Raw genomic sequence first — 16,200 nt, forward strand, 5'->3', positions numbered from 1 at the left:
TACGACGTTACATCTCTCTTCACTTGCATCCCAGTCACGGAAGCATTGGAGGTAGTGCGTAAGAGATTACAGGATGACCCCCAACCTCAGCAACAGGACCACTCTCATGCCTTCCTGTTCAACTGAAATGCCTTGGTTTTTCAGTGGAGTGTGTGAGACCGTTTCAGTAGTGTGTGTGAGAGATAAAATTTCAGTAGTGTGTGTGAGAGATAAAATTTTAGTAGTGTGTGTGAGAGCGTTTCAGTAGTGTGTGTGTGAGAGATAAAATTTTAGTAGTGTGTGTGAGAGCGTTTCAGTAGTGTGTGTGAGAGATAAAATTTTAGTAGTGTGTGTGAGAGCGTTTCAGTAGTATGTGTGAGAGATAAAATTTCAGTAGTGTGTGTGAGAGATAAAATTTCAGTAGTGTGTGTGAGAGATAAAATTTTAGTAGTGTGTGTGAGAGCGTTTCAGTAGTGTGTGTGAGAGCGTTTCAGTAGTGTGTGTGAGAGATAAAATTTCAGTAGTGTGTGTGAGAGATAAAATTTCAGTAGTGTGTGTGAGAGCATTTCAGTAATAATGTACTTTACGTCACCTCATATATCTGCTCCTGAATGATGGACTTCAAATTATTTTTGAATGACCTTATAACCCTTCCCAGATGGTAGGGGAGCCACATCTCTTAGATAACTGTCTTTCCTCCATGATATTATGTTAAAACACATATCCACACCAGCAAAGTAGCAAAGCGTATGCTCTTTTAGAGATAGTCACACTTGCTGATGACAAGACTTGGCTTTCATTTACCTATGGAAAGAGTAAGTGTCTACTTACAATAGTTTTCACACACTGCTTCTTCATTTTGCCTTAATTTTTACAAAGTACATAGTGGCACAGGAGATGCACAGGAGGAGGACATGTCATGACAAAACATCATGTTCAGTCATTCATCTGCAGTTGTATTTACGCAAGTTGTAAGCACTACTAAGGACAATGATATTGTTATGTCCTGATATGTAAAACCTTAGAGGCTGTATTGTCTTTGCACCTCACTGTAAAGGCTTCTTGTTATATTGAGTACTGATAGAATGTATGTAAAGTTGTTTGAAAGAAAAAAAAAACATATTTAATGAATTGATCATTTCCATATTTTCGACACCTCTATAGACTGATTCACTTACTATGCTTTAGATTATTAGACTTTTTATTAAGAAAGGGATCTCATACATCGAACTTTTAAAAAGAAGAATTATTTGAAAAAAAAAGTTTGAATTGATGAAAATGATTCTCGAGCATTAATGACTTATACTAAAATTACACTTTTAATTAAACCTGTACTTAAAATAGTGCAGCCTGCATTCAGCTAGGCTAGAGTCTGCCCACCTATTATTAACAGATTAATCACTTTAGTGGAAAGGGACCGAAGAGTGGAAAGGGACTGAAGATGAACTTTAACTTTTGATTAGCGTTTAAGCTTGATGACAGCAAAAATCTTGCACAAACCAGAAAGATAAGCAATATTTGAGCTGCAAATATTCCCAATGCTAATGATGTCCCCTTACATGGGAAATTTGTGAAACATCCTAAATCTAATCTATTTTAGTATCAGGGTAAATAACTCTAATAGTAGCAAACATTTGAACATTTCCTCATATCTACATGTCAACAATCCCCTTTGAAGAAAATGATGTAAACATCTTTTATGCTTACATTTCTCCTTTTCTTTAGATCTCAACCACATTATCTTCACACTTCTGTCAGTGTTCTTACAAGACAATTGTAGAGATAGTCAACGAGGTAAGAATTGTTATATAATGTCACATTGCACAAGGATTTGTCTCAGCTGAATGAGGACAAGACTCTGTGCTCCGTCTTTCAATATTAGCATAATCTCCTGTGATCCATTTGACCCAATGCTGTGCCCTCTCATCTATAGAGCAGCTCTAAGAAATGACTGCATGCTTTGACGGTTAAGATTATTGAGCATGTGAGTTGCTAGTAGTTCTTACCGTAATTTAGATAGTTACATCAGTTTTAAATTTGTTTTAACCTTACAATTCACACCGAGCCCACTGGTCTAGCATACAACACCCCCCCCCCCCCCACACACACACACACACTCACACACACACACACACACACACAGACACACACACTCACACACTTTTCTTCTTCGTGCATGTGAAATACAAAATGTCAATTTTTTTGATAATATTTGACCTCATTTCCATATGGTGTACCTCGATTGTAGACACAGGCTGCCTTTCTAGCATTTAAATTTCTTAAGTGTACTGGATGGCACCAGACCTCTGCAAGCTGCTTTGTCTTTGCCACCATATGGCATCTTGACAGTGTTTTCCTCACTAATTAGTCTTTAACACATATGCCAAGTCCAAATGACTGTAATGTCAAGCTGCACTGAGGATCCATGTTGCATCAGAAATTAGTTGCAATATATTAGCGCAGGACAACACTTAGCTTTAGTTAAGGTTACTGCACAAACATTGACTGAGTACATTTATTCAGATCTTAATACTGGGGCAGTAATTCTAATTAAATCCTATGAATCACCATGATGGATAAGAATCACAAGTGTCATATGTCCTACAAATTCCAATGATCCTTTAATGCTTTTTCCAATAAAATCTCCTTTCACACATTTTATTTTGATCGTTACACAAAATATCTTAAGTCATATTTTTGGTACTATTTGTACCAGTCATTGCAGCAGTCTAAAGCAAGAGAGGGCTGTAATTTGATGTTCCTGAAGTAGCTAATCTTTAAAGGCAGAACCAGTGTCTGTGTATTGTTGCTTCACCACCAACTAAATATGTCACCTTATAAGGATATGTAATTATAATTTATTTTCTTACAAAAGTAGTCAAACAGCCATTTATCCCAGAATGAGTCACTTATTCTTAGTAATGTGAACCAGATCTTCACCATGGTTCTACAGGAATCATATGACCTGGAACAACTGGCCCAATACTTCCTACTCTTTAACATTAGAACCACTAAGGAACTCATTTTGACACCTTAACATTTTAAAAATCATCTGATATTCTGAAGCGCAACTTTTGTTTTTTTTAGCCCAGGTAATACCCATGATTTTCTTATACATTAATTAAATTATGCAGATGTTACTTATTGTTGTAATCTTTATTTGTTATCTTTATTCTAATATTTACTTACAAAATTATTTGTAAAACTAATAAAACCTGAAAACCTTAAGTCTAAAGGACTTTTGTCTAATCTTAGTTATATTAAAAAGAATATCCAAATTAACAAATTAACTTGTTCAAGCAAAAACCTGTTTGTCAATACTTCTGTTGTGGGATCAAAATGAACGACCAAGACAATCTAGGAAGTTTGGAATTGTGGTCTTTCCAGTCACGTGAGATGAGCACAGGGGGCATTGGCCACCCCCACAAATTTGTTACACCCCTCAGTGTCCCCCCCCCCCCCCGGCAAGACTGTCCTATATGTCTGTCCTATATCTAATAAATGTGACAGACAGAAACAACTGTTCTGAATAAATGTGATGCTGGAAGATTATTTTGTTCTGTACCAGTAAATAGTTGGTTTTGAAACACATGGAGGTCTTTGTGTGGTGTTATTATTTACAGGTATTTTATCCATATTAGGCTGCAGAAAAGCTGTTGCCAATCCCTGGACAGATCACTGGTGCATTTTATGGCCAACACAGAGACAGGCAACACTTCACACTCTTACATGATCTAATACTTATTTGTCTTTCTTGAACAACTGCATTCTGGGAGACTGAATCTTAAGCTGCTTCTGCTCAACTCTGCTGGGAATCATTACAGTGATGGCTGGGGCTTCCAGTAAATCATTCAATCAATTCAAAAAGAATATTCTGGATTTAAAAATCTTATTTGGTTTTCATATGTGCCTATTTTCAGTGATATCAACTTTAATAGCATAATTTCCAAAGGGATTAATAAAGTATTCGGATTCTGATTCTGGTTCTGAGGAAACTAACCAGGCATGCAATTCTTTTCTTTCTCTCTTTTTTGCCATATTTTACAAGTAACCTATATTTGACAACAGCACAATAAAACTGTAAATTCAGTTTTTGCTGAGCCACACTCGTGTTTTTAGTGGCCTTCATATGGCCACCCCAATGAAAAAGTTCTGTAATAGTGGAAAGTCGGTAGTACTGCAGGACAAAAGTGTTGTTTTGTTCACCTGTCTCAAGCGAAGACAACTTGGATCATCTATCCATGGAAGAAAAACAAAGATGTAAAGGCAAACTGCAAATTTTGGGGGCTTATGATCCATATTTTTTTTAAATCCCTGAAACTGGCTAAGTCTCTCCTTGAGCTCTGTGTGTCTGTGTAGTTATCTGTAACATATTCTACGAGCACATTGTAGAGAATTGCTCACCTTACACTGCTGCCAAGATGAAAGGTTTCAAAGTACGCACAATTACATGTGTAAATAATAATAATGTCACCATGTGGGAGGTAAAGAACAAGAAATTCTTCATTGTTAGCAAAGGTAAGGATTACATACATAGCTACAACAAACCATCAAGCACAATTCTTAGGTAGAGTGTTTGGACAAATTCACCCTTGGATATCGTAGAGAAGATAAAGCGCATTTCCAGTGTTCTGCAGCCAAGATTAAAACTGCACTGTTTCTCCTGAAAACAAGATTTAACTAATGAGCTCAATTCTTTTTCCAGTACTGTGGCACGGACCTTCTCAGAGATGCAGTTTGTGGTCCCCTTGAAGTTAGAATATACTGTCTCGTCCCCCAGTTTATCAACTCAACTTCCAAATAAAATTGCAGAGGTGTTGTAACAGCAGTCTGGCGAGGAAGGAGCGGCTAGCAGGTCCAGTGGGCATGTGGTGTGGAGGTTAGCCGGATAACTCGAAGCCAGTCAGTTAGGTTAAACAACAGACCTTTATTTCTTAACAGCAACGTAAGACCATACGAGCCAGGTCTCCACGGCTCTACTCTGTCCGTACATACATGTCCGGGGTTCGGTAGTCGCCGGTGCCAGGTCGTTACAACATTAAGGTACTTCCTCGTAGAATTGAACATGTACAGCATGAAATGGCCGCTGCTAACAACAACAACACCCACTAGGAGACTCCCGCAACTACTACAATAATAGGGCAACCCCCCCTAGTGGTGCTATAACCCAAAAGGGTTGTTACATCACCCCCCCGGCAATTAGCAGGCTGTCCTCAGCCGGACCCAGGTAACCCTCCTCCCGCTACCCTTTTTCACTATACATAGTTACATTAGGTAGTAAGCAGGTTGTGGAGGAATTGTTAGACATCCTTACCTTACAGCATGGGTACAGTCAATAAACAAACTTAGTGTTTGAAGCAAACAATACAGAACATGCAGTATTACTGCCAATCCATCTTCCAGAGATGGTCATAGACAAGGGAAACAGTCAGACATACAACACAACCGGTCACTCAAATCGGTACAACAGAAAACCAAACAAAGGCTCTCACGGGCCACGATGACGAGGGCTCAGTGGAACAGAACAAGTAATCACCCCTTATGAACAGAACAATTACAGCATGCACATGTATGAAACCAATCCTCAGCCAACATTGAGTCTGTCCGTATGATGACGGTTAGTCCACCTGGTAGCAGTCCAACCCTCAGTGATTCTGGGGCACCGGCGGGGTCTCAAACGATAGTGTTCCCCCTCAGCCGGTGGCGACTCAGAGGCGCCCTCAGCGGGGTGCCCGCCTGCTTCGATATCCCCTGAACTCGGGGATGAGGGCTGTTCCCACGTTTCAGTCTCATCCAGACTCTCCTGAGCCGAAGTCCGGTGCCCTGAAGGAGATGTGGAGTCCCAGGAGTAAAATGGCTGAACGTTCACGACATGGAAGACTCCTGCGTCTTCACCAGTGTCAATCTTGGCTAATCTGTAGTTGACCTCCCCAAGCTTCTGAGTAACCTGGAGGGGGCCTGTAAACAAGGGTGCCAGCTTGGCTGCGAAGGAAGATTGAGCGTCCGATCGATGATGAGCTTTGACTTTCACCAAGTCTCCGACGGCATAGGTCATCGGTCGGCGTCTCAGGTCGTAGTAGCGTTTCTGCCTAGCGTGGCTGCGAGCCAGTGTCTCCCTGGCACGATCGTGGGCCTCCTGAAGCGACGCTTTAAGGGTCTCCGGATAGGGCATGGATGACTCCTCGCTCTCTCCAGACGGCTTAGTAAGCAAGTCAAGGGGAGTCTCCAGCTCCCTACCATACAACATCATAGCAGGGCTGAGTCCTGTACTCCCATGGGGGGCTGAGCGCAGCGCGAAACAGATTTGGGACATGAACTTATCCCATGACGCGTGCTTATCGCCCACGTAGGCGCGGATGGCTGTTTTGAGAGTTCTGTTCACTCTTTCGGTCGCATTAGTTTGCGGATGATACGCCGTCGTGAGGCGGTGGGTGGACCCAAGAGTGGAGAGAACAGAATCAAACAGCTCACTGACAAAAGGTGAGCCCCTGTCCGAAATAAGGTATCTAGGGGCCCCATGCCTAGCAAACACCTCGTTAATGAACTTACTGGCCGCCACTCGAGCGGTCGCATCCCGAACCGCACACACTTCGATCCACTTGGAGAAGTAGTCCACGAAGACCAGTATGTACGAGTTCCCCGAAGCGGTGCGAGGTAGTGGTCCAACAAAATCGACCCCTGCGTATTCCCAGGGTCGCTGGGGCGTAATGGGGACCATGAAGCCCGCTGGCTTTCTTTGACTGGGTTTTGTGAGTTGACATACTGGGCACGACAAGACGTAGCGTTTAACTTCAGATGCCATCTTGGGCCAATAAAACCTAGACTGCATTCTTGCTAGTGTCTTAGCAATCCCCAGGTGACCTGCTGTAGGGTGGTCATGATAATAACCGCACAGGGTACCCCGGAGAGCCGTAGGAGCATACAGCTTCAGCTCCTCCTGGGGCCGAAGATTGCGCTTATGTTTCGGGCCTCGGTAATAGAGTAGGCCGTCATTGACCACCAAGGACGGTGAAGGACTGACGTCCGAACCCAGGTCGGGGGAACACTCCAGGTCTCGGAGCTTTGGACCTGCACCTGGGTCATCCAACTGCAGCTGCCTTAATTGAGTTCGGTCCTCTAACAAAAGGGGAGGCTGGGCACGAAGATCCATGCCCCAGATGACAGCATGCTCTGGTAAGATTTCAATAGGAGGACCCTCTGGTGCAGGTAGTGGGTTGCGAGACAGAGCGTCTGGCACCCTGTTGTGCACCCCCGCCTTATGTACAATGGTAAAGTCAAAGTCCTGCAAGCGCAGGGACCACCGCGCCAACCGGCCAGTGGGGTTTGGGCGTGACATCAGCCACTTAAGGCTGTTGTGGTCAGTTAAGACCGTCACGTGAAGCCCTTCCACATAGGGACGAAAGTGTTCTAAAGCCCAAATCACAGCCAGACACTCCTTTTCTGGCGTAGAGTATGGTTTCTCTGCCTTGTGAAGAGCTCGACTCGCGTAAGCGACCGCTACTTCCCTACCCTCTGCATCCTTCTGCATTAAGGCCGCCCCCAAGCCCAGGTCACATGCATCCGTATGGATGAAGAAAGGCCGGGAAAAGTCGGGGAGTGACAGGACAGGCGCTGTTGCAATGCTCTGTTTCAGGAAGTCCATGGACTCCTGACACCTGTCATCCCACTGGAAGGTAACATCCTTCCTTGTCAGGGCGTGCAGAGGTTCTGCATGGCGAGCATATTCCTTTACGAATCTGCGGTAGTACCCCGTCAGACCGAGAAACTGCCGCACCTGTTTCATTGAGGATGGAGTTCTGAACTGCATCACAGCCTTGATTTTGTCACTGTCCGGTTTAATGCCATCCGGGGTAACCCGGTAGCCTAGGAAGGTGAGCTCCTTCAGGCAGAACTGGCATTTCTTGAGCTTCAACGAGAGGCCCGCAGACCTAAGTCTCTCAAGGACCTCCCGCAGGTCCGACAAATGCTGTTCGAAGGTAGGGGACACAATCACGATGTCGTCCAGGTATACAGCACATGTCTTGTAAACAAGGCCGCTGAGGACGTTGTGCATCAGCCTCTCAAAGGTGGCTGGTGCGTTGCAGAGTCCGAAAGGGAGCACGCGAAACTGAAACAGCCCACAATGGGAAACAAAGGCTGTTTTAGGGCGTGAGTCCCCTGAGACCGGCACCTGCCAGTAACCCCTCGCCAGGTCCAATGTTGAAATGAATCGACCTCTCGCTAGGAAGTCGAGAGACTCATCGACCCGCGGTAAGGGGTATGAGTCCTTCTGAGTCACCTGGTTCAGCCCCCTAAAGTCCACACAGAACCGTGGGTCAGCGCCCAACCTGTTAACAATCACGACAGGTGCGGCCCAGGGGCTCATGGACGGTTCAATTATGCCATCTTCCAGCATTTTCTGGACCTGATCTTCAATGAGTTGTTTCTTTGCAGGGGAGGTGCGGTACGGGGGGAGGTTAATAGGCCTCGCGTCTCCCGTGTCGATCACATGTTCAGTTAAAGACGTGCGACCCAAATGTCCATCAAACATACTGCTAAATTGTTCAAGGAGGACAACTAATAGTTCTCTCTGACTATCTGTTAGGTTTGCCTCCAGAGCTTTGGTCTCCAGCGAGGGCTCTACCATGTCAAGCGTCATAATGACATTATCATCGCTCAACATATCAACTGAGCAACCCTCCTCTTCATCCGCGCCTGGGCATGGAATGTCGTCCATAACTACGGTTCTTGAGGGGATGTGGATTGTCAAAGAGGCCCTGCTCATAAAGTCCATCCCTAAGACAAAGGGGGACGACAAGTTGCGGATGACAGCAAACCGGTGGTAAAACCTCTTGTTCAGGAACCCTATGGGCAGCCATGTAACACTCTCCGGGAGACAGCGAGCACCGTCTACTAGGCTCACCGGTGGACCCATCCACTGGTGGGTTCTGTTGGGAGACAAGTTGTTCTCCAAAATGAGTTCAGCCCGCACAGCAGACAGGGATGCCCCCGTATCTAGCGTAGCGTCTACTGCCACTGAGTTGAAGTTAATTTTGGCTTTCAGTGGAGTATTCCAGTGTGCTCCAGACTCTACATCTTCCATGTGCCCCACAATGCCTTGCACAATCTGGTGGGCATCATGCGGGCGAGGCATACTTTGCGAATGGGGGGAGGGTTGCCTCATTGAAATGTCCTCCCCCCCCGGGGGTTTCCCGACTGCTGACTGGCCGCACGAGCTGTCGGCAGTGAATCCAGCCCCTCAGCATCGACCAGTTCCAGGCCCGGCGGTGGGCCTGGGAGAGGTCGGTGGGAGGTTGCCCTGGGTCTGGTAGCACCTCGTTCTTTTGGGGCAACCCAGGTGCAACTTGGGCACGTGCGTGTGGTAAACCCTGGGCGGGAGCATTTAAAACAATGTGGTTCTCTCGCGCTTGCAACACTAGGGGATGAAGTAGGGGTTGAGCGGCCAACTGGCCCTAAGGCTGTGTGGAGCTCGTGCGCGCGAAGCAGTAGGTCCATAACCGATGGGACCGGCGTACCGTACAACGCAACCCGATACTTCTCCAATGAATGTTTACATATGAGCTCGATCTGTTCATGCTCCGGCAGCGGGCATCTTAGCTTATTAAACTCACCGAGCATGTGAGCTACAAACGTTGGGAGGGGCTCCTCCGATGATTGGACGCGATCAAGGATGCCCCGCCAAACGTGCTCTTGGTTATCAGCTGACACAAACACTGATTCAAAAAGTTGGTAAAAATGTGCCCATGTAGTAATGTGAGAGCTGAGGGCCCTAAACCATTTACTGGGTTCTCCCTTGAGGAAGTGAGGGAGCTCACTCAGAACCTGCGAGTCGGTTAGGCGCAGCGACGATCTGTAGCTGTCCACTGATTGGAGCCATTCCTCCGGTGACACTCTGCCGTCACCAGCGAACACTGGCGGCTCCAGCTTGGCCTGGTGCAGCGCTGCGGCGATCATCCTCGATGTATTGCAGAGTTCTGCCGACTGACGCTGGAGAAGCGAGGGGGGCTCTGCATTAATCCCTTTCTGTGTGAATGGTGTGGAGAAAGCCACTGGGTTGGGGGTTCTCTGAGGAGATGTTTGCTCCCCTGGTTCCCCTCTCGCGCCACCATCCAAGTGTTTCAGAAGGCTCTTTTGTAGCTCCAGCGAATCGTGCAAGCAGACTCGCAGTTTCTCCACCTCTTCCTGCAAGCTTTCCACCTTAAGATTGAGGTCATGAGGGGTAGCGGGAGGGATGATGTACTTTGTCAGGCTGGGAGCTTCAGCATCCGAGTCGCAGCCGTCTCCCTCGCTCCCTGTGTCTGGGTGGGACGCCATTTCAAAAGTATGGCCGAAACCACTCTCTCCCACAAAAGTTATGGCAAAGTGAAAGAGCGTTCACACACAGTACCTAAGCGTTAATATCCGTCAGACAGAAAGCGTCCGTGCACACTCTGATGCTTCGATGCTTCACACAAAACAACACGTCCCTCTGAATGAACACTGAGTCAAAGTCACTGTAGCGTTAGCCTTAGCTTTAGCACCGCCGATGTCGTAACGGTCCAATAGCACTGAGTTAGTGGTCCGACGGACCGCACAGTTACTCACGGAGTACTCTCCCTCGGCAGGCGAGCGTGTCAAGCGATGGGTCGGTGGTCTTCCACGCCTGCAAATATCGTTGAAATCGCGGGGAGTCAGCTCCTTCACGGGGTCCTATCGGCCCGGCCAATACAGCCAAACGAAGAGAAAAAAAAACACGCCACCTCAGCCGAAGTGTCGATCGTTGAAAAACATGGGAAATATATCCGAGCCCACCGTCTGTCGGTCCGGATGACGATGAAGATCCAGAGAACAATGTTCGGGCGCCACTTTGTAACAGCAGTCTGGCGAGGAAGGAGCGGCTAGCAGGTCCAGTGGGCATGTGGTGTGGAGGTTAGCCGGATAACTCGAAGCCAGTCAGTTAGGTTAAACAACAGACCTTTATTTCTTAACAGCAACGTAAGACCATACGAGCCAGGTCTCCACGGCTCTACTCTGTCCGTACATACATGTCCGGGGTTCGGTAGTCGCCGGTGCCAGGTCGTTACAACATTAAGGTACTTCCTCGTAGAATTGAACATGTACAGCATGAAATGGCCGCTGCTAACAACAACAACACCCACTAGGAGACTCCCGCAACTACTACAATAATAGGGCAACCCCCCCTAGTGGTGCTATAACCCAAAAGGGTTGTTACAGTGTGTTAACCAGGACAGTAGTATGTGACTCCCAGAAATCCTAGGGGCCACCAGAGAATTGTTAAGCTACCTTGGTAGCCTCAGCCACAGTGATGGACCATTATAAGGTGGAAGTTCATGGAGTGGATCACTGGCTATAAGAAAAAGAAGACCATACATTAAATGCAATACCATAGTCCTGCAAACAAGCACTAATATTGTTCTGGGAAAATTAAAATGATGTCTAACATTTATCAGTAATCTTATAGCTTTGATAATAAAATATAGATACACAAAGTATATATATAGATTATCCATCCATCCATCCATCCATCCATCTTCATCCGCTTTATCCGTGGCCGGGTCGCGGGGGCAGCAGCCTAACCAAAGAGGCCCAGACCTCCCTCTCCCCAGCCACCTCCTCCAGCTTATCCGGGGGAACACCAAGGCGTTCCCAGGCCAGCCGAGAGATATAATCTCTCCAGCGTGTCCTGGGTCTGCCCCGGGGCCTCCTCCCGGTGGGACATGCCTGGAACACCTCACCCAGGAGGCGCCCAGGGGGCATCCTTGTCAGATGCCCAAACCACCTCAGCTGGCTCCTTTCGATGTGGAGCAGCAGCGGCTCTACTCTGAGCCCCTCCCGGATGGCCGAACTTCTCACCCTATCTCTAAGGGTGAGGCCAGCCACCCTTCGGAGGAAGCTCATTTCCGCCGCTTGTATCCGCGATCTCGTTCTTTCGGTCACTACCCACAGCTCGTGGCCATAGGTGAGGGTAGGGACGTAGATCGACCGGTAAATTGAGAGCTTCGCTTTTACACTCAGCTCCCTCTTCACCACGACGGACCGGTGCAGCGTCTGCATTACTGCAGCTGCAGCCCCAATCCGTCTGTCGATCTCCGGCTCCCTTCTCCCATCACTCGCGAACAAGACCCCGAGATACTTGAACTCCTCCACTTGGGGCAGGAACTCATCCCCGACCCAGAGTGGGCACTCCACCCTTTTCCGGCTGAGAACCATGGCCTCAGATTTGGAGGTGCTGATCCTCATTCCCGCTGCTTCACACTCGGCTGCGAACCGCTCCAGTGCGAGCTGGAGGCCCTCACCCGATGAAGCCAACAGAACCACATCATCCGCAAAAATCAGAGATGAGATTCTGAGGCCACCAAAGCAAAAGCCCTCCGCCACTTGGCTGCGCCTAGAAATCCTGTCCATAAAAATTATGAACAGAACCGGTGACAAAGGGCAGCCCTGGCAGAGCCCATCACCCACCGGGAACGAGTCCGACTTATTGCCGGCAATGGGAACCAAGCTCCTGCAACGGTTGTATAGGGATCGAATAGCCCGTAGCAATGGGCCAGACACCCCATACTCCCGCAACACCTCCCACAGGACACCCCGAGGGACACGGTCGAATGCCTTCTCCAAGTCCAGAAAACACATGTAGACTGGTTGGGCAAACTCCCATGCACCCTCAAGTATCCTTGAGAGGATGAAGAGCTGGTCCAGTGTTCCGCGACCAGGACGAAAACCGCATTGTTCCTCCTGTATCCGAGGTTCGACTAGCGGACGAACTCTCCTTTCCAGGACCCTGGCATAGACTTTCCCAGGGAGGCTGAGGAGTGTGATCCCCCTGTAGTTGGAACACACCCTCCGGTCCCCCTTCTTAAAGATGGGGACCACCACCCTGGTCTGCCAGTCCACGGGTACTGCCCCTGATCTCCACGCAACATTGCAGAGGCGTGTCAGCCAGGACAGCCCTACAACGTCCAGAGCCTTCAGGAACTCGGAGTGGACCTCATCAACACCAGGGGCTCTGCCACCAAGGAGTTGTTTAACTGCTTCAGTGACCTCGCCCCTGGAAATTGGCGGGTCATTCCCCTCATCCCCAGACTCTGCTTCCTCCTCGGAAGACGCGTCAGTGGGATTAAGGAGGTCCTCGAAGTATTCCTTCCACCGCCTGACAATTTTCTCAGTCGACGTCAGCAGCGCTCCGCCAGCACTATACACAGTGCAGGTAGAGCACCGCTTTCCCCTCCTGAGACGCCTGACGGTTTGCCAGAATCTCTTCGAGGCAGTCCGAAAGTCTTTTTCCATGGCCTCTCCGAACTCCTCCCACACCCGAGTTTTTGCTTCAGCCACTGCCCGAGCCGCATTCCGCTTGGCCTGTCGATACCTGTCGGCTGCCTCCGGAGTCCCACAGGCTAACCAAGCCCGATAGGACTCCTTCTTCAGCCTGGTGGCTCCCTTCACCTCTGGTGTCCACCATTTGGTTCGGGGATTACCACCACGACAGGCACCAACCACCTTGCGGCCGCAGCTCAATGCAGCAGCTTCGGCAATGGAGACGCCATTCGGACTCGATGTCCCCCGCCTCCCTCGGAATGCTGTTGAAGCTCTGCCGGAGGTGTGCGTTGAAGATCTCGCGGACTGGGGCCTCTGCTAGTCATTCCCAGCACACCCTCACTACACGTTTAGGTGCACCAGGTCTGTCCAGCGTCCTCCCCCGCCACCTGATCCAACTCACCACCAGGTGGTGATCAGTTGACAGCTCAGCCCCTCTCTTTACCCGAGTGTCCAGAACATATGGTCGCAGGTCTGGTGATACGATTACAAAATCGATCATCGACCTACGGCCTAGAGCGTCCTGGTGCCACGTGCACTTATGGACACTCTTATGTTCGAACAAGGTGTTCGTTATGGCCAAACTGTGATTAGCACAGAAGTCCAATAACAAAGCACCGCTCGGGTTCAGATCAGGGAGGCCGTTCCTCCCAATCACGCCCCTCCAGGTCTCGCTGTCGTTACCCACGTGAGCATTGAAGTCTCCCAGCAGGACAACAGAGTCTCCGGGTGGAGCACCTTCCAGCACCCCCCACAGGGACTCTAAGAAGGCTGGGTACTCCGAACTGCCACTCAGCGCATAAGCGCAGATGACAGTCAGGACCCGTTCCCCGACCCTAAGGCGCAGGGAACAAACCCTCTCGTCCACCGGGAAAAACCCCAACGTACTGGCAGCAAGCCGAGGGGATATTAGAATACCCACCCCAGCCCGCCGCCTCTCACCAGGGGCAACTCCAGACTGAGACAGAGTCCAGCCCCTCTCCAGGAGACTGGTTCCAGAGCCCAAGCCATGCGTAGAGGTGAGCCTGACTATATCTAGCCGGTACCTCTCAACCTCATGCACTAACTCAGGCTCCTTCCCCACCAGAGAGGTGACATTCCATGTCCCTATTGCCTGTCTTGGCAGCCGGGGGTCAGTCCGCCAGGGCCTCCGCTCCTGGCCCCCGGGGCAAAGTATATATTAGTATATACTAATATAGACTAATATATTATAGATTACATTGCAAAGTATATATTATAGATTAATATATACTTTTCAATGTTTAAACATATGGTGAACTCTGCATGTTTTAAATGTGTTTCCTTTCAGTTTCTGAGAGCAAGAATAGGCTTCGAACAGACAAAAAGCACACATGAAAAACCTTTAAATGAGGGGAAAAAAAGACAATTGCAGACTTTCCTATAACAGAGCGGTTATGTAAGTTAAAACCAATAAAATTGATTCATCTTTTTTGTCAAAAGATATATAAAAACAGTGCTTAGATTGCGTCGCATTGTAGGTTTAATTTTCCTGCACTACATTGTGCAGCTTTGTCTTTTTTTCCTCTGTGTTGCATTTTCGAGGACTTGCAAATTGTCTGAACACTCAGATGCTCAGCAACAAATTGCTGAAATGGAGATCTTCTTCCTGTCAAAATCAATCTTTTACACCAAATCCCTCAGAATAAAATTAACATAATGACTATGTTAGTGAAGACCATGGGTTTATCAGACTCATGTCACAGTCACAAAGTATCTAGGTTTAACTGATTGGTTGCTAAGGGTGTCTTGATGTAGTTTTCTCAGTCTGAGAAAAGTGAAGAAATGTTGCAAGCTGACAAACCTGGATTAAATACATTTCCTGCGCATATCTGACTCCTGACAATGCCAAATCAAGTATCAAGTATCAGATTATATCATGATACTAAAGGTTTACTATGACTAACCTTTTAGGCTCTCTGTCCGTCATTTGAAAAAAACAAAAACAAAACAAATGAGTTAAAATCAGGTAACTTGTTTAATATGATAATCTTAAAATAATAATAACAATGTGTAATTAATGTGTAACTAATTCTTGGGACTTACTAGTCCAGGCCACTAAATTCCAACTCAGTGATTTACCATGCACGGATCTAGAGCAGAGTTGCTGATAATGGGTTTGACTGAAGGAAGAAGGCGTGATCAGTGCGCCTTCAGTTTTGAATAAGTCCCAACAGTGTTACTAGCAAAGCACCCACACACCATCACACCTCCTCCTCCATGCTCCACGGTGGGAACCATTCATGTAGAGACCGTCCGTTCACCTTTTCTGTGTCACACTAAGTTACAGCGTGTGGAACCAAAGCTCTCAAATCTTAGACTCATCAGACTAAAGAACAGATTTCCAATGGTCTAATGTCCATTCCTTGTGTTTCTTTGTTCAAACAAATCTCCCCTCTTGTTGCTTTTCCTTAGTAATGGTTTCTTAGCAGCTGTTTGACCATAAAAGCCTGATTCGCACAGTCTCCTCTGAACAGTTGATGTAGAGATGTGTCTGCTACTGGAACTCTGTGTGGCATTTATCTGGCCTAGAGCTCAGATAAATGAGGTGCTGTTAACTTGTGTTTTCTGGGGTTGGAGACTCAGATGAGTTTATCCTCAGCAGCAGAGGTGACTCTTGGTCTTCCTTTCCTGGAGCGGTCCTCATGTTTCAAGGTAACGCTTGATAGTTTTAGGGACTGTGGATAAAAGCATACCTGAGCAGAGCTCCCTGGGGGCTCACTTGTCTTTGCCTTGGTGGCACCAGCCATTTTAGCCAACCTGCTATTCCATTTTAAGATAAAACCTCACTAACACTCTGGTATTCATCTTTATTTTTTTTATGTTGCGGCTTTGAGCCGGGTCGTAACATAAGTGGGGGCTCATCCGTGATCTTTGGACATTTTAGTG

At 47.5% G+C, this 16,200-nt stretch overlaps 1 protein-coding gene across 1 annotated transcript; it reads right to left on the bottom strand.

The window, feature by feature from the left end:
- Window positions 1-9,138: 9,138 nt before the first annotated feature.
- On the bottom strand, window positions 9,139-10,940 carry LOC148106419 (uncharacterized). Its single transcript, XM_087844547.1, has one exon. It carries the CDS (start codon window positions 10,291-10,293, stop codon window positions 9,139-9,141), a length of 1,155 nt encoding a protein of 384 aa, XP_087700673.1. The 5' UTR covers window positions 10,294-10,940.
- Between the last annotated feature and the right edge of the window lie 5,260 nt (window positions 10,941-16,200).

This window comes from Neolamprologus brichardi, chromosome 1 (genome assembly GCF_056152115.1).
Source record: "Neolamprologus brichardi isolate AB-2024 chromosome 1, ASM5615211v1, whole genome shotgun sequence".
In the NCBI taxonomy this organism is placed as follows: Eukaryota; Metazoa; Chordata; class Actinopteri; order Cichliformes; family Cichlidae; genus Neolamprologus; species Neolamprologus brichardi.

Excerpts from the sequence above, each read along its gene's own strand:
- LOC148106419 (XM_087844547.1), bottom strand. The coding sequence starts at position 10,293 with ATGGCGTCCCACCCAGACACAGGGAGCGAGGGAGACGGCTGCGACTCG.